Source organism: Pseudorasbora parva, chromosome 3, assembly GCF_024679245.1.
Source record: "Pseudorasbora parva isolate DD20220531a chromosome 3, ASM2467924v1, whole genome shotgun sequence".
Classification (NCBI taxonomy): Eukaryota; Metazoa; Chordata; class Actinopteri; order Cypriniformes; family Gobionidae; genus Pseudorasbora; species Pseudorasbora parva.
Genome location: NC_090174.1, coordinates 61922177 through 61941310, shown reverse-complemented (window position 1 = coordinate 61941310; position 19134 = coordinate 61922177). Strand labels below are relative to the sequence as shown.

General features: G+C 38.4%; 1 protein-coding gene across 2 annotated transcripts in view; it reads left to right on the top strand.

The window, feature by feature from the left end:
- The window catches only part of LOC137071590 (unconventional myosin-XIX), a 54682-nt gene that overhangs the window by 34917 nt on the left and 631 nt on the right, over positions 1 to 19134 (top strand). For both annotated transcript variants that reach the window (XM_067439722.1, XM_067439721.1), the window contains exons 16-23: positions 1980 to 2087; positions 2200 to 2270; positions 4913 to 4992; positions 7869 to 8026; positions 9734 to 9863; positions 13040 to 13125; positions 14206 to 14538; positions 16891 to 19134. The exon at positions 16891 to 19134 is cut by the window's right edge and continues 631 nt beyond it. In XM_067439722.1, the coding sequence (XP_067295823.1) occupies positions 1980 to 2087; positions 2200 to 2270; positions 4913 to 4992; positions 7869 to 8026; positions 9734 to 9863; positions 13040 to 13125; positions 14206 to 14538; positions 16891 to 17004 (1080 nt within the window). In that variant the 3' untranslated portion in view covers positions 17005 to 19134. The remainder of the gene's footprint in view (positions 1 to 1979; positions 2088 to 2199; positions 2271 to 4912; positions 4993 to 7868; positions 8027 to 9733; positions 9864 to 13039; positions 13126 to 14205; positions 14539 to 16890) is intronic.

The following is a 19134-nucleotide window of genomic DNA, read 5'->3' as shown; positions in this document are numbered from 1 at the left end:
TAATACTTCTCTGTATAGAAATTTGACTCAAACGTGTGAGAATCTATCAATATTTCTCCACATCTGCACACTTTTGAAGTAAAAGCCCTGAGGGAAGTTGTTTTGTCGAGTGTCTTCATGACGACCAAGGAGGATTTTTTTATGAATGGGAGCAAATGACGCGCATATTACAATCAAAAGGTAGCGACGCCCAAGATCATATTCATAACTCCTGGAACATATTAACACATTACGGTCACTATAAGACTTTGAGAATAAAACAGAGGTAAAAAAATTAAACTTTAGTCTTAGATCTTTTTAATGATGTATAGTTTGTCAAGGTAATTACTTACATCTGATAGTAATTTTGAGCTAATTTAAACAAAGAGACCTTCAGTGCGTCCTCGTCCTCGTGACGGTTATCAGGTTAATAAGCAGGCCTTTACTGTTGTCCTTTGTTTATACTTGTATTTAACGCTGTCCACTAAATGGAGTTAATCAAGTGCCGAAGTCATGACGTCACTTTGTAGGCCAAAACGCGGAAGTGAGTTTGCATTTTAGCACTTCCGGTTCCCTCGCTCTAAAGTCTATGGGTTTTTTGAATGGGTTTTTGCTAAATCGCCTGAAATAAGGTCTGTGGTTAACAAAGCTTCTAAATATTTTCACGTTTTGATCTATGACATAAAACACACTAGTTCTAACCTGCTTGTGATTTTTTTTAAACTTTATTGTGTCTTAAAAACGGCGGTTGCTAACAAGTTGCTTAAAGGGACTACATCCTTTGGCCGGGACATTAGACGTCATCGTGACAAACGGGAAATCTCCCAGCCCGCGTTTCATTCACTCTTGAATTCTGTAAGTAAATGTTTAATAAAAATACAAAACTAGCCCGCGTTTCAGCCTCACGTTCTTAGAAGTTTACCTTTCAGTTAATATACATAAAGTTATATATTTAGTCCTTTCAAATAGTAGTGTTTCCAAATATTGTTGTACACAGAAATCTGTGATATTAAGGTAACCGATCACCAGTTCTTCATTTCTGTGGAGAGACTGTAGTGTTTTGTTTTGTCCCGAGATGGAACAAGTGCTCGAATAAAAAAGCTGCGCTGTTCTACATGATCAATCGTCTAAGGAAAATGACATACGATTGTAAATTGATACGGCTAAGTTATAGCTTACATCATTAGTGCTTCTGAGGTGGTAAAAACATGTTTTTTTTCTGGCGAATTAGCAAACATACAGTCAAACATAATACAGTGAAAGATAATCTTTAAAGTCTATTTGGGGCACAATGATCAGGCGCCCTAATCTTAATTACAAAGAAAATAATAGTAAGATTTATATAAACTAACAAAATAATAAACAAATAAATAAAACATTAACAAACGAGAAAACAAATCTCAGAGAGGCACACATAAACCCAATTAGTTTCTAACATTTTTGGAAAAAACGAATGGGCAATATTTTTCATGAAGAAGTGGATAAGTGTTCATACACAGCGCAGATCATAATGAGCGAACGTGTTTTTAAATAAAGTTTGAGGAAGCTTGATGATGACGTAGATCCGCGACTGTGTGCTGTAGTCCGTTTATAGCCTACCGTTAGCATTTTATATCTGATGGCTTTATTTGGGCTTAAAACGGTCTACATTTTGGATTCACTTGTAAAGATTATCTTGATAGACAAAATGTGTAAGGGTCATAACTCTTTGTTGAACACAGATCTTATTTTTTGCGACTGTCCAAAAGTCTATGGGGAAAATGTATGGCTTTTGATCGAGGGAACCCATACGCCGCTAACTTCCGGGTTGGCCTACAAAGTGACGTCATGACTTCGGCACTCTATTATTTGGGATGTTAATGCCCCTTCAGACTTTCAGAATCTTATGCAAATCAGATTGTAATAGAGGATGTTCAGGAGTGATGCTTGGTCCAATTCGGATTGTTTTTACATTGACCTGAATCTGTGCTTAATATGATTTTGATTATTTCAATATGCAGAACTCGCTTGAAAGCCTGATGAAGATTTTGCACAGCACCACCCCGCACTACACGCGCTGCATCAAACCCAACCCTGACTGCAGACCGCTCACCTTCAAAAAGGAAGAGGTGCAATAAACATGCATTTTCTGTCCCTTCACTGTCCCTTGAGAGATTCAGGTTGAAGAAGGTTATAGTTCATGGACTGTGGTTAGTGAGTCTTGGTTTGGTTTGTGTTTAGGTTATCGCTCAGCTTGAGGCCTGTGGGATAGTGGAGACCATAAACATCAGTGCAGCAGGATTTCCCATCAGGTAACACATCTCTTACCATATAATCTCCACATTATACTCTGCATATTTAACCCTTTCACACATATGATCACAAAGACAGATGTGTTCAGCGCTTGTCATATACAACAACTATTCAGTAGCCTGACGTGGTCATAATTAATTCTAGTCAGAATATGAGTCTGATGCTCCATTGGGCTGTAATTATGGGGCGTGTTTCAACCGAACCAGGAAAGATCTCAATTGGACAGACCAACAACCAATCAGAGCAGCGGAGCGACGCATAACGTTAGTTGTCAAACATCAACAGAGCTCAACTGCACTGTGTTGTCAGGTCTGCAGTTTTCCCGCAGGTTGTTTTCCATGTCCGCGGGTTGAAGCGACCTCAATTTTGTGATGTATAGATCCAGGAATGTGAATTTTAGCAGCACCCTTGCCAAAATAACACACATTTTACCCCCCAAACGCATTTTTTTTCTGAGAACCCCCTCGAGAAGCTATTGTTTTGGGCTAGTAGTTGGTGGGGTTTGTTGTAAAAACGCGCGCTGGAATAAACGATCTTAGCCGGTGTTGAAAAAAAAAAAATTCAATGATACCCAGAGTACTTACCAACATGATCATCATTTCTGAGAGAAATAGTGAAGATGAATGCATATACCAACAAGCTCTCCGTTTAGGAGAGGTTTCGTCTTTGATGACATGGATGATTACGTTACTGTTGATCATCTGTCCATCATCGTCTAAAGTCCGCCCTGATGATTTCATTGGTCAGTTTCTGTTCAGGCATAATTACTCCTCCATGGATCAAGTCCAGACCGAACTGCCCGAGCTCAGATGTTGTTGGGCGGGGCTGAGTTTGGCTGCCATCCAGGCTAACTATTCAGTGTTTTCAACCGCACGATGTTTATTTTAGGTTTCAGACATTTAAATACATATAAGTAACAGCAAAATAATACATTTAGAGTTTGTAAAATACACAATGATGTCTATGGAAGTGGCAATAATAATCCTTTCCATTATAATTAGACAAGTTTTATTCATATCAGATACACATTGTGTAAGTAACTGTAAGATTTAGTCTATTCTTCCAGTTCACCGGCCACTTACTGTCGTATATTTCGGGAGAAGTGGATAAATTCACGGGTTGTAAATCCAATAGATTCGATTCTCTGAACTGCGGCACACACTAAAATGGCAGCGCTAGCTAAAATGGCAACTAGCACACCTAACGCAATCGTTATAAAGGTGTTTAAACAACAAAACAAATCCACTTGCCCATATTTCGGAATATCAGATATTTCATGCTATAGTTAACAAATTTTTGTTCAAGGAAAAATTTAATAAAAGCAGATCTTCAGTCATACAGCACTATTTTGACTGCAGTTTGTCACATGACACACAATGACATGTCACCATGCAGGGCTTGACATTAAGCATGTTCATGTGCTTCTCCTTCGGACAAGTAAATTGTTCATTCACTTTGATTGAAACAAATGTGCTTGTCCGGAAAAAAGTTAGATTTTTATTTAACTTTTTTGTGTGTGTGTTGTAAATATAATTTATTCTGAAGCAATATTCTTACCATTGTTCAATCAGCTTTGACATATTTAAATCTGCATATTTGTGATATATATTAGATACAATAGATATAAATTTCAAATTTGTGATATTTTATCTTTTATAAAGGGCATTTCCCCCTAATCTTATTAAATATAGGCTATGCTTCAGGTTTAATTTTATATTGTTAAATTTGATAAAAACATTCAATTAAAATAAAGCACTATAAGGGCTCTTACCAATCAAATTTAATAATGTACACTGAAAAATAACTACTGCGTTAAATAATGTTTAGAGATTTGTAGTTTTGAATAGACAAAAAAGAAATGTTGGAAAGAAATGTTTAAACATGAAACTAAACCTCCAGTAGGTGGCAGGAGATGGCCGTCTTAATGAGCGAGTCATTGAGTCGTTCATTCAAACGATTCATTCAAACACTGAATCGTTCAGTAACACACTTGTTGCTGTGGGACGTGTTACGGTTCTGCAAATGAAGGATTTTTGCTGCTAAAATAGAACAAAACACTCAATATTTCATCTAAAATGTAAGTGACATTAAGTGAATGTTAATTAATTGTTTATGAAACTGTCATATGAAATCAGTGTCATTTTCAGTTGTGATGGTATTCAGGAAACGGCTTAAACGCTCTAGTGTTGTAATTTCCCATCGAGAGGCTGCACGAGTGTCAACAGCACGACCTTATTATCGTCAGTTCATTATATATTATCATCCACTATCGATCGCCACTTACACTAAATTAATGCACAGTCATTCTTGCATTTTGGTGATTCGCTAACGTTAGTTATTTTTTGTTTTAATCAGGCTCTTGTCCATCGGGCAAGTAAAATTATCTTTCACTTGTCCCTTCAAAAACCCCACTTGTCCCGGACAAGCTTTAATGTCGAACCCTGCCATGGAAACAATAAAGTGATGCGTTCTTAACAATGGTTGCCTTGAAAAACTCACACTTGGGGGTCAGCCAAAACATTTTAAACTTATTTGTGAAAGGGTTAAAAAGAAAATTGGTATATCTCATATCTCAGCTCAAGTTTAGAGACATTTTTGCATAATTCTCATTGAAATCATTCTTTTTTTATTATGTGTACAGGATCCCGTATGGCAGTTTCCTCCAGAGATATGGGCTGATCACAAACAACAGACAAGCAGCGCAAATGAATGGAAAGAACGGTACGTGAATACTGTGCACTAGGGATACGCGATATACCGGTACTGGAAAAATACCGGTATATATTTTATTTAAAACGGTACGATATCATGATTTGGCACATTTCGGTATATGCTGCTTTTCCGAAGTTCACCGCTAGATGGCAGCGCTCTACCCAAACTGACCCGAAACAACCGGCAAATGTGACAACAACATAGACGAACAAAATGGATAAAGCAGTCGAATCTCACTCAAGATGCCCAAAACGAATTAATAAAGAGAGTAGAAGTGAAATTTGTAATGACTTTGCTTATAAAACTGATGAAGAACCATCAAACCTAGCCAAGAAGCATCTGTCACTATCCTGACTTTAAGACTTCTGAAGAGATCGACAGGTCAGTGAATCCTTCAAACCATCTCATTTAGACATTTATTTTCTTTTAACACTGATCAACGCACACACACAGCCTAACATAAGATCGAATATCACAATCTCCAGCGTTCGTTTCAACCAATGACATTTAGATCTCTACTATTGCACTATTTACATTCGTGTTAGACACAACCGCCTGTGTTTATGTGAATACTCACTAAAGACGGACATTTGTACATAATTCTGTGTGTTTGACTGTTTAAGGAAACTTAATGTGTAATGTGCGAGCGTGACTAAGTGACAGGTGTGTGTGTGTGTGTGTGTGTGTGTCGTATGAGCTCATATCTCCTGTACGTTAACTGTTGTTACGAAATGCTATAAAATCTCTGGCGTGTCCAAATGATTTCCGTTCTCCATCCCGAGACGAGCGTGAAATGTTGAATCAGATTATGCAGATTGCTTTAGTGTAGTGCGATGTCTTTTAAAACCAGAAGCAATTTGCTAATTTTGAGAGATTTTTGCTGCAATTATTTCTCACAAGAAAGTTTTCAAATGACTGATTTGATGTGATAAGCTTTGCTGATTAATTTACTAATAAACATTTGTGGTAATTTCCCACTTTATAAACTCAAAACTTGCATAATTGTTCTCATTCGCGTGCAATATACCCGCGCTAATATCAGACCTTGTGGTGTCGATTTAATATCGGTACTTCGGTATTAGATTGTGGTACCGTACCGAAGCCAAAATTGTGGTATCGAGCCATCCCTACTGTGCACACAATACCGTCTGCTTTTCTTGTTCTCTTCTTTAATTCCCGATTCTTGTCTTCTTTCTTTCAGTATCCTCTCATTTCTTCCTGTCTATTTCTATGAACACAGTGCTTAAAATAATGTGAATCTGAATTTTAAGGTGAATTACTGCATGCTTATCTTTGCATGCAGTTATGTACTTGTTTGCTGTTTCTTCTTACTTCTCCCTCTTCTGTATGTTTAGTTTATAACTTGGCATAACCTGACTAACGTCATATATAAAAATAAATAGGTCTTTGTCAGAGTGGTTTGATTTATTTGCGTGTAGTTTCATGTCACTGCTTGTGGGATGTGCTACAGACAACACATTCTTATCCTGCATGAATTAGCAAATGAGTTCGGATTTATCTCAGATAAATCAAGTGTGCTCAATCCTCCTGAAGGTCCAGCTCTAATCAAACACAGCTTAACCAATTAAGCAAGGTATTTTTGAAAATGTATAGTGTAGGGGACTAATTTATAGGGGACTAATTTGCATGTTCATTAATACACATATACTAAATAAAGCGCACACATTATTTTCACTGGGGAAAAAAAACTTTATGCCATTTTGATTTTTTAAAGATGAGTTTTATGGGATAAAATGATTGACTCCAGTGGGAGTGTGCACCGTAATTCCTCAAATAAAGACCGGGGCTTTTATTTACCTGAAATGCAGAAGGGAACAGGCTTTTAGTCGACTTTTGTTAAGGGGCAGGCCTTGCTGTTTGAAAAATAATTTCTTTAAATAAACCGTTGTAAATTAAAAGCGATAGCGTTGCAGTGGACAGATATCATTGATTTTTTTTTTTAAAGAAACATTTACAATAACAGCCAGACGGGTAACAAAGCAATTTGGGTCAGACTTACTGTAGCCTAATCAGTAACCACCATTGTGTCAGTTTGAGAAATGAAAAATGTTTATTCCTTAATTTCTACATTGGTTACACGTGAGGGAAAAAAAGCTTCCTTCTACTTAAGAAGAGTTGTGCACTTTTTAGCACTTTTTATTTTAATATATCCCTGTACATAAATATTATTTTCTACTTTAAAAAACTATAATTTCGTTATTTTTCTGACCCAACTAATTACTCATGCGCTTTTCCAATAGGTTGCACGCACTTTTCTCAAATCCATTACGGAGATATTACATTTTGATTTAATTTTGTTTTTCGTATGACCACTTTACAATATTTCAACAACAAAATATACAAAATATTTTAAGTTAAATGCAGAGTAAGACATAAAAGACTAGAGGCTAATATTGTGAAGATGTATATATTAAAAAAATAAATATTAGTTTAGCCTGCCTGCCTCGGTATTTTCACAGACGTCACATCTCTCATAGACTACAGTAGCCTTTTTAAAATGGCATTTATGCATCAGTTATATTTTCAATTTAATTTACAGAGCAGTGCAAAGTTTTTAGGTCAACTATAGAAGAGACCAGGATTAGTGTGTGTCGCACTCGCTAGACTCGCAACGGGGCGCGTGGCATCAGGATGGTTATGCGTGATGCCGGTTAGCCGCCACGGCACGACCATACTCTACATTACGATGAACTTGAATGCACATTAAATGAAAGGCATTTAGGAGATTATCCACACGTTTCCCCGGCCTTTATTTATTTGTGTTGACCATGCCCCCGGCCACTAATAGAGGCGTGGCGTTTAATTGACTTCAGGCTTTTATTTGAGGAATTACGGTATTTCTAAAGCTCCGCTCTCGCCCACAGGCCCCGAGATGAGCGATCAGGCAGTTCTGGGATCTGCTGTAAAGGATGTGCTCAGTGTGGTTCTCAAGAGACACGTCCCAAACCCCACCCTCAGCCCTGGTGACAACAACAACATGGTGCATTGTGGGAGGACCAAAGTCTTTCTCACACAGTCCCTGGTAAAGCATACACTCTGATGATTGTAATGTAATGGGGCGTTCACACCAGAGGCGAATGAAGCGAATAAATCGTGCTATTCGCGCATTGTTGGACGCTTGAACATTCTGAGTTTACTCGCTTCATTCGCGCGTGAAATCCGCTACACACCAGATGCAAATTTGCGTCATGGCCGCGGCTTCTGCCAGGCGGCTCGTCTCGTTTTGAAATGGCTGAAATGGATTGCTTCAAAATACAGCGAAAAAACTCAATTTGCCGGCTTTAACTAGCTTGTAGTCTCAATTGGGTGAATTTAGGGTGATTTGGACACCAAGTCATCTTAATGGCAAAAAGTGTCCCAATCACCATGAAATCACCCTGAAATGTATCGCTCAAATTGAGTAAAATGCGTTTTTTACAACTTACCAGATTGTTCGACCTCCTCACTCGCTTTCTTCCAAGCAAGATCCTTTTTATTCCTGTCTATGAAGTACGAAGATGTATCGTACAGCTCCTGGTATGCACATGATTTTGCCTTTATTGTTGTCACTACTAGAGCAAGCTCCTGATTGGTTAACGTGGTGCAAATTAATTCTAGTCAGAATATGAGTCTGATACTCCAATGGGCTGTAATTATGGGGCGCGTTTCAACCGAACCAGGAAAGATCTTAATTGGACAGCCCAACAACCAATCAGAGCAGCGGAGCGACGCATAACGTTAGTTGTCAAATGTCAACAGAGCTCAACTGCACTGTGTTGCCAAGTCTGCGGTTTTCCCGCAGGTTGTTTTCCATGTCCGCGGGTTGAAGCGATCTCAATTATGTGATGTATAGAATGTGAATTTTAGCAGCAACCTTGCCAAAATAACACAAATATTACCCCGCAAATGTACTTTCTTCCAAGCAAGATCCTTTTTATTCCTGTTTCTATGAAGTACGAAGATGTATCGTACAGCTCCTGATTTTTCCCTTATTGTTGTCACTACTAGCGCAAGCTCCTGATTGGTTAAGGCAGTTCAGATTTTTCAACGTGCAACTTGTCAAACGTTGGACTCGCGTAATTCACACAAGAATGTGTCTATTCTTTGCATTGACTTAGCATGCAAATCAATCGCGCTTATCGCTACATTTATGTCTGGTGTGAACGCACCATAAGACAGCTGTTGAAAGTTCACTGAACTCTTTGGCCCTGTCTCGGCTGATGAAAACATAGGCAGTCAGATGTCATTTCAATTTGACGTCAGTAGTTAAAGGGTTAGTTTATCCAAAAATGAAATTTATTTCATTAATGACTCACCCTAATGTCGTTCCACACCCGTAAGACCTCCGTTCATCTTCACACACAGTTTAAGATATTTTATATTTAGTCCGAAAGTGTATTCAAGTGTATGCACACTATACTGTCCATGTCCAGAAAGGGAATAAAAACATCCTCAATAAAAAGTTTGTTATTTTTGGACCCAAATGTATTTTGGATGCTTCAAGAGACTCTAATTAACCCACTGATGTCTCATATGGACTACTGTGATGATGTTTTTATTCCCTTTCTGGACATGAACAGTATAGTGTGCATACACTTGAATACGCTTTCAGACTATAAAATATCTTAAACTGTGTGTGAAGATGAACGGAGGTCTTACGGGTGTGGAACGACATTAGGGTGAGCCATTAATTACATCAATTTCATTTTTAAGTGAACTAATCCCTTTCATTTTGTCATGTGTTGTGCAGTTGGAGATGCTGGAGGAGCACAGGAACAGGGTGCGCTCACAGAAGGCGTTTTGTATCCAGTGCAGCTGGCGCAGATATCAGCACCGTCAGCGCAACCTCAGGACACAGGCTGCCACCCGCATACAAGCAGGTTAGGATTTAACACCTGTACTTTGTAAATACAGGTAGGCCTGTCACGATAACACATTTTGCTGGATGATAAATTGGCCAAGAAAGGATTGCAATAAACGATAATATTGTCGTTCTTGAGACCATTTTTATCTAAAATACTGATAATGGCGTAATAATGCAGGTACACCTTTTCAAAGATCAATAAACTTTTATTTCTTAACACTATTTTACATTAAACATTTTATATATCCACAATAAATGAACAAAACAACCAAAAACAATAAAAGCAATGGACTCTCAGTCTGTTAACAAAAAATGCACTTCAATAAATACCAAAAACAATAAATAAAATGGATGAAAACTTCAACGGATGAATGTTTTTTAGGTATGATAAATAGCTTAATTATCCACAATTTAGGATACAGTATTACATTTTTTTTTTTTTATATATAATGTAGTCATGCACAAAATGAACTTGACTTGACCATCTCTGAGGTGAGATTTTGATACACAAGAGAGAAGACATTAATGACATGCTTTTCATTTATTTGGCAAATAAAGGAGAATTTGTATTGCTATCTCTACAGGAACTTATGTGCCTTTTTAGCACACAAAGATTGAACTTAATAATTAACTTGCCTTTATCAAACTGCCAACTTCAGTGTAGCTTTAAGCCTTGTTTATACTCAACGCGTCCGCTTGGCTAAAAGGACGTCAACACGGATCGGGTGAGACCCATTTCGCTTGCCGGTGTGCACATAAAATTTTCAAATTCAGTCAGTGAGAGACACAAGGAAAACAAACAAGCATGCAAATGAAATAGCGGCTGGAAAAATGATCGAGCTAATTTTTTTAATTGTGCGATTCATTGATTTATTGACTATCTCAACAGGCCTAATTACAGGTATACCGGTATACTGTGCTTTAAAACACGATTTAAAAAAATGGTAAAATCCAAGTTTGCTGTTCTTGTTTGAGGGATGCACAATTTGGATGCACCGATATGAAAATGTTGGCGGATAACCGATAATTCTTTATTGGTTTTTATATAAATTTTAAGAGCCTGATTACAAAAACAAAATTCTCACCATTTAAATCCATGTCCCAAGCACACAATTACGATATTCTCATGATAATTTTATGTAGCCGATATGACAGACTTGAACAATATTTTCCTTTTTTGAAGTGATTTCAATCATATATAAAGCAGTTCAAACCCATCATGGTGAACAGTGCAGATCTGAAGTGTCTCAGCAGAAGGAAATAATACATTATTTATCAGCTTTAATATATCGAACAAATATTCTTATCGGGCTGATAACATTAAAAATGAACGTAAATTGGCCGATATATTGTGTATCCCTAATTATATATCAATATGGCTATATAATGATAACAATAATAATAATAGTAATTATTATTAAATAAAAAATAAATTGTAATGTTAAGGCTATAATAATATTTTTTTTGGTGTGTGTGTGTGTGTATATATGTATGTATGTGTGTGTGTGTATATATATATATATATGAATATGAAGAGTTTGGTTCCAAAACGCGATAAACGCCATTTTTTGACATTTAGATTTTATTATTGGAAATCACTGTTTAGATGTACCTTAATCTATGTGTGAATTGCTGCAATTAATAAGATTTAAAAATGTACAATCCTCCTACAAAATGTATTTTTTCACAAAACGCGATATCCGCCAGCCCAGTTTCTTTACAAAGTGCGATAAAGAACGTTCAGGATGCTGCGCGAGCTCAGGATGTCACGCGAGGAGAGAGTCACCGCCGGCGAAGTGCTCCGAGTTTGCTCAGTGATTTAACGATAATAGCAAAACAAAAAACATATTTTTAAAAAGAGGATTCAATAGGCTAACTAAAAAAGGTTTACCATTTAATTGTTTATACTGTAGGCGAGCTGTCAGTCACGTATAGGCTAAGTCACTGATCAAAAGCTTCAGAGTCAAGCTTAACGTTATGGATTTCGATGACGGATTGGAGCCGGTCAGGAAGGCATCTTAAGAAAATCATCAAAGGGAGAAGACCAAACGGGAAAGGCATTCAGGGGAGCGAAAACATCCAAAGATTTATTTTGGTCATTATGCGACTTAGCCTAGAAATCTAGACGCACCCTAGCGGCAGCAAATTTAATCTGCCCGCAAACATCTTGATGTGGGTCTGGCTTGTCAGGCTACGTGCGACTGCGAGTAACGTTGGTCTGTGTCATGCGCGCGCGCGCGCGCGCACACAAACACACACACACACACACACACACATACACACACACACACATACACGCTTTTCTTAATGGTATTGCAGTAGAATAATATAGCCTATGGTGGATATATAGCGTTTTGCAAAAAAAAAAAAAAAAAAATAATGTATGTATGTTCTGGCCAAAACTAACTCGGAATCTTATTATTAATCAATCTTTGTATATACTATTTCATATATTTATGATGTATTGTTTTTTTAACCAATTTAAGATGTTTGACAATGTTAAGATAAATATGTTGCAGTTTGGCATGGTTTTTGACTTATTTATGAACTATTTATGGACATAAAATTAAATTAAAAATATCCTGGATTTGAAGAATATTGTGTCCTTGGCCTACACTGAGCTCAAGTAATAGTTTAATGTACAAAAATTGTGAATGAACTTGACTGTGGATGTCTTAAATAATAATGTCAAATAACCAACATTTCTCAAAATGGATATATCTCGTTTTGCAACGAAACTCTTCATATATATATATATACATACATAAACATATACACACACTCACCTAAAGGATTCTTAGGAATCAGCGTGTTGTGTTCCCTTTAAATTTGAAAGACATCTTTAGAGATAAATTGCACAAGCGAGAAGCCCATTATTCTCCACGAATAGACCCGGTCCATTTCTGTCTCTCCTCTGCTTGGCTAAAGGGAGTAGACATCTGCTGTGTGTCTAGACACTGACTCCTGATCACCTGATTATCTCTTAAACTCAGAACAGAACAGATCCAGCTCACCTGATCCAAACACCTGCTCAACTGAGATCAGTAAAGCCAAAGGATAACAGAGTCACAGTATGATCCCGGGAAATAAAAGTTTGTCCTATATATAATATTCTAGGACAAATGGCTATATCCTGTATTCATATAGTATTGTATTGTGTTTTAACTCTCTTTACCTGTATCTTTATCACAGGTGTGCGATCCTGGCGGGTCAGAAGAAAAATTAAGAAATGGCACAAAGCTGCATCGGTCATCCAAACCAAATGGAGGCGCTGGAGAGTAAGCATTGTTATGGTTTTTAACTTTATTAATAACAGTGTTTGGCACATAGACAGTAAAAGAAATGGAGAGAGCGATCCCATTGACTTCAGCGGCCGAAAATGAGGCCAATCAGAGGCACTCACTTCCTGATGGCTGAGGGAACTGCGCCGGCTCAGACTGAGCTTGACGACGTAGATGTGACGTGAGCCTCCTGTCTGACAGCTGTAGGTCTTCTAGTAGTTGTGGAAAGTGAAATCTGAATCACGTTGTTTAAATATTTTCTCCCGTTGGTTTTGGTTCACTATCGGCTTCTCCTCATTCTTCTCCCTTGACTTTATCAGACTTTATGTCTCCACGTCCCCCCGACTGTCTCATAGACAGTAAAGATTGCTTCTGAGCGTCTCCTCAGGTCTATACGGTAATTTCTCAACTGTGCGACAGAGTCGCTATGGTTATGACACAATCGTTAGCCTATTTTTACAAAAACAGCTTCTGCGGTGTGATAGTGTAAGATACAAGGTAATGGAGCCTTTTATACAGTGTCGTGTTTCTTTATAAATAAACAATGGACAAATGGAGTCTTTAAATGCCACAAATGTAAAGTTATTCACTGTCAAAGTGACTCAAAAATGAATGGGAGTCAATGGGATGCTAACAGCAGGTGAGGGCTTGGTTAGCAATGGCCGCCCCTATGGGTGGAACGCTTTCCGAGCGCTAGATTAGCCCCTTGGTTTGGCAGGACTTGATTTTATCTATTGGGAATTGATTGAAATTGTGACTTTTCTCAAATGTCTGGTGTGTTTAATGATTTTGTTTTAATTCTTCTGGATTCTGTTTTATAATTTAAAGGGGTCATATGATGTGATAAAAGTTCATTATTTTGTTTATTAAGTGTGATAGAACAGGCTAACATGCTATAATGTTAAGATGCATTACATGCTAAAGGAGAGAGAAAACAGTGAAAAGCGTTCTTTATATGTTTTGGCAAATAAAGAATGCAAATGTCACATTACAGAAAGGGTTATGAACACTTTCATACTGACTTGTGGATTGATTAAGCTTGAATTATATGTGTTTTGTGCCGTTTCTTCTTGAAAGGCGTGGATGGATGCGTTGGCTGAGGCGGAGCTGGATGATGCTGAGGATTTTATGGAGGAAGAATTGTCTGTGTCGTCGAAGCTGGATCCTCTGCTGAGGGAAAGAGGCTCGGTCCAGCTCTCCAGCATCCAGGAGCCGGTTCTGGTCAGAGGATGGCCCATCGGGCTGGCCATTGCCTCCGCTCCCACCGTCACTGTGTCTCTGACCGCCACTGGTTTCCAGCGGATCATGTCCATGATGGCCTGTCTGAAGATCCCATTCAGACACGGCGAATATAAAGTAGAGACTAACCAGTTTGACCAGGGTGTGGCGTCTATCAGAGCTCAGCCACGGGTGAGAGACCGCTCCAATATACTAGCTAACTGAGACTCGTTTAGACGAGGTTTTGAGTGGCCATGAATGATTCCAGGATAAATGCAGTTTAAAAGGTTAGTTCTCCCAAAAAGGAAATGTATAGCCGCGTTTCCACCGCAGGAACTTTACCCAGGAACTAGGAACTTTGGGTGGTACTCGGTGTGTTTAGACCGCAGGAACCAGGGTCTAAATGAAGTTCGGGGTAAATATTTCCCCCTCCAAACGGCCCTGCTCGCGGGGTAGTACTTTTTCAAAGTTCAGGAACTTTCGAGGGCGGGACTTGGGCGCTGAACATGCTGATTGGTTTAGCATTTTATTTCAACGGGCATTTTTAAAAGTCTTTTGCGAGGTTCGGTCTGCGTTCAGTAAATATCAGTCTTGCTCTCTGTCTGATGGCGCGCGTTCGTCTCAGCCATCTCACGTGCAATGTCCGTAATAGCTGATAATAATATACATTGTCATTTTAAATCTAGCTTTACAAGCTTTCTGAATATGCTGCTGAATCTGCATATTAGTGCTCTTTCCTGTCGTTGTTAATTACCTCTTTAGTAAACCTACACATAACCAGCAAAAGCAGCACAGCTTGAATCTCTTCCATACTCGTTATTCATTTTTTTTTGTCTATTTACAGTCTATATTTCACCATGTAAACGACCTGACCGATTACTTTTAAGTGTGTGTCCTTACATGACGTGACAGCACGCGCCGCGCTCATGTTGATAAGAGAGGAAAGCAAATTTTTCTGAGGGGTAAACTTTTTATTTCGTAAGCTATGAAGATAATGTTGGAGTAATGACACAGCGTATATTGCCCCAGGCAGTTTTTACTTTAACTGCGCCTGACAGAAGATTTTTTTTTTTTCCTGAGATGATTATTACACAACAGATAAATATCTTATATACTACTGTATTAGTCCTGGTGGCCGTTAAGAGTTGCTATGGCTACAGTTAACACACTCCAGCTGCTGGAGAAAACAGCGGCGACATTTTTGATGCGGCAGACAAACTGCATGTGACAAAATGATTGCGTTTGAAAGTCAGCACATGTAAACACCAGATCGGTTTAGATAACGTCTCATGTAAACAGTTCACTAAATCTTTCAATCGGTACACGCAAAAATGATTACTGTCCGTCACTGACTTGGAGGAGCAGTCGCGCGCAGTCCTACATCAGCGGACAAATCTGCCTAATCTTCTCGGAACTTTAGATCGCGGTGGAAACGCAGACAGCTGCAGGTCTGGGGGGGAGAAAAGTTCCTATAAAAAAGTTCCTGGTACAAATTGTTCCGGGTAATTTTGGTGGAAACGGGGCTTATGTCATTATAACTCCTCTCCCTAATGTCACTCCACACCCGTAAGACCTCCGTTCATCTTCACACACAGTTTAAGATATTTTATATTTAGTCTGAGAGCGTATGCAAGTGTATGCACACTATACTGTCCATGTCCAGAAAGGGAATAAAAACATCATCACAGTAGTCCATATGAGACATCAGTGGGTTAATTAGAGTCTCTTGAAGCATCCAAAATACATTTGGGTCCAAAAATAACAAAAACTACGACTTTATTCAGCATTGTCTTCTCTTCCGCGTTTGTGTTAAATCCTCAAATAAAGATTTGAACGGTTATGAATCAGCGATTTGATTCATGATTCGGATCACGTGTCAAACTGCTAAAATCACATGACACTGGCGGTCCGAATCATGAATCAATACACTGATCCATAACCGTTTGAATATTTGTTCGAGGATTGAAAACAAACCCAGAAGAGAAGACAATGCTGAATAAAGTCGTAGTTTTTATTTTTAGACCAAAATGTATTTTCGATGAATTTTTAAGTTTAATAAAAAAAGCAACATTTTGAACAAAAAGCTGAGAAAATCACGTGTTTGTGAAAGATGGACTCCAGATCAGATTCAGAGATGATCAAACACAGATGAGGAGATCGAGTCCATCAACCCCTCTAAAGCTTCAGTCCTGGAGCTCATCCTGAGACCACATCTCATTCACTAACATTAGATAGATTAGATTTATATGATTGCTGTTGATGATCACGTTATTTTGCATTCGCATCTGCTTACAAACGATCGCTTGTTTTACTGCGTCTTCCTCACGTGTGTTTTGATCAGGAGATTCAGTACTCACTCAGAAGATGCGTAATAGCGCCCCCTAGCGTCTCACAAAAAAACGGAATATTCCGTGTTTGGCAGGGAAAGAGTTAAATATTGGAGATTATTTCAAAAACTTCAACTAATCCTACTATATTTCCTAAGTGATCTAAGTCCTGCTTTTGTTGCTTTGGCTGATTATGAAATGGTGTGTGTTTTGACAGGGCTCCATTAAGATGCATCTGCAGAGGTCACCGCTGCTCTACGCTGACAGACACCCAATGCACAAGACGGATGTGGTGACGGGATTCAACCAGATCCTGCTGGAGAAAACCTGACACGACTTCTCATCATCTTCTCATCATGTTCTCAAGAGCTTTCATGCAATCAATGCACCTTTGACATACACTACATTGTGATATTACACATTTAGCTGCCTTATTGTTAGTGGTTTAGTTGTATTAAGCACAAGTGCCTTTTAATTCTGTGTTTTATAACTATTGCTTTATACAACAGAGCTTCCGTTTTATACTAGCACTTTCTGTTATGATTTAAATAATGTTTCTTGCACAGCTGGAAAGTGATATTTATACATACAAGTTTTTTCATAATGTGCTGCTGAAATATACCAAATTCGGGTTTTTAATTTGATTTGTATTAAAGTTCCCCTGTAATCTTTTAAAACTCATCTTTGATCAGCAAAATTACATATTTAAAGTTTTTTTTCTTCCCTTGTGAGAATAATTTCTTCATGCCTTAAAATAGCTTGAATGTAACTTGACACCCTCGCTTTAGTATAAATCAATTCATGAATATGCAAATGAGCCCTACCTCCACACACTCGCAGTGCAGAGACAACATAACATATCGGACCCAATTAAAGTCTCCACCGAATGCTGTATCTCAAAGCGATATGGAGGAGATTATAGCCCTATTCGGACTGGATTAGATTAACATGGGGAGGTGGGGGTTAAGTAATTATTACCAGAGGTTCTTGGTGATTTTAGTCCCGTCCGAATGTCCCATCTCGGTAATCATTACGGACAACGTCAGTAAAGATTATCGAGACACTTACCTTCTGTAAAAAGCTCCGGAAAAATGACCTCGGGTAAAACTAATCTCGTTCGAATAGACCCGCTGTAAAAATGTATGGTAACATCCCATCGTTTCCTGTTTAAAAGTTTTTAAAAAGCTTGTTTTGCGAGCATGGAGGCGCTTGCAGTATTCAGTTGCGTTGTAGATGGTGGAACTCTGGCAAACCTCCAGTATTTTCCGCATATTATTTAAAGCTACACTGTAACTTTTTTAGTTTATTCTTAGCTAAAAACACTTTGTTCTTTCAAAAATGTATGTGCTCATTAATGTATATATTTACTTCTTTCACGTAATAAAGTATTCTCGTAAGTTGAAAATACATACGGGTGAGGGGTTCGAATGCCGGCCGCCATATTGCCCCTCCATCTTGAAAGTACATTAGCCACAGAGGGACATACTCGTAAATTCAAGCTTCGCCTTTCGCGTTTAATATAAATTATAAATTATATCTAAATCATTCAAAATTATTTTTTTATAAATAAGCATTGTTAAAAGCCAGACGCTTTAGTCTTTAAAAACCATTTGCTGTGCAATGAACTATAATTTGGAGCAGAAACGGGGGGAGTGGCTTTATTGCATCAGAGGTGTGTCACTTTACTCACAGCTGATTGGTCCAATTTCAGTTTGAGATCTCTAAAGCTTGGAACGTCCTCTGCAAGAACAAAGAAATGTGTTTGTTTTCTTGAGGTGGCAAGAACAAGAGCAAAGTTTGTTCTGGCCAGTACGTTCATACTTCATGAGAAAAGCAGGTGCCGATCATCTGCGTTTTTCTCAACCCTGACCAATCACACAATGGTTCTCAGACACCCGCAAGAAAAACGTTCTGCTCAGGTGATGTGTCGAGAACAAGCTGCGAGAACTCCTATACCAGGGCTGTGAGAACAAAATGACGTCCTGGGAGCGAGAACTTTTTTCTCTGTTCTTGCGGAGTATGTTGCAGCCTTAATCCAGAACAGAGCAGGTTAGCTATGGAGCGTAAGTTATGGTGATGAACACAGCTAAAACCCTAACCACTTTAATGGTACCTAAAACCCAGGATTGGCAAAAACTAAGCTTAAACAAATCTGGCTAGCCAGCTAAACCAGCTTCATGGTACAGGCCCCAGTTCTCCTCTGGCCTATTACTAAACAGTGTATAATTATTATTCTGACAACCTTGCAGGTCATAAATCGTATTAGATAGGAATATTCAAAATTTTGGGTATCATGCAAGAGATGGGTTCATTTAGGATGGCGCGTCTACACAAGAATATGAAGAATATTTAAAGGGTGTGTTAGTAATATGAGCCTATAGGTGATGCACAACACAAACACACACACACTGATTATAGCACACACATTGGAGAAGCGTTCAGTCTTTCCGCTCACATATTG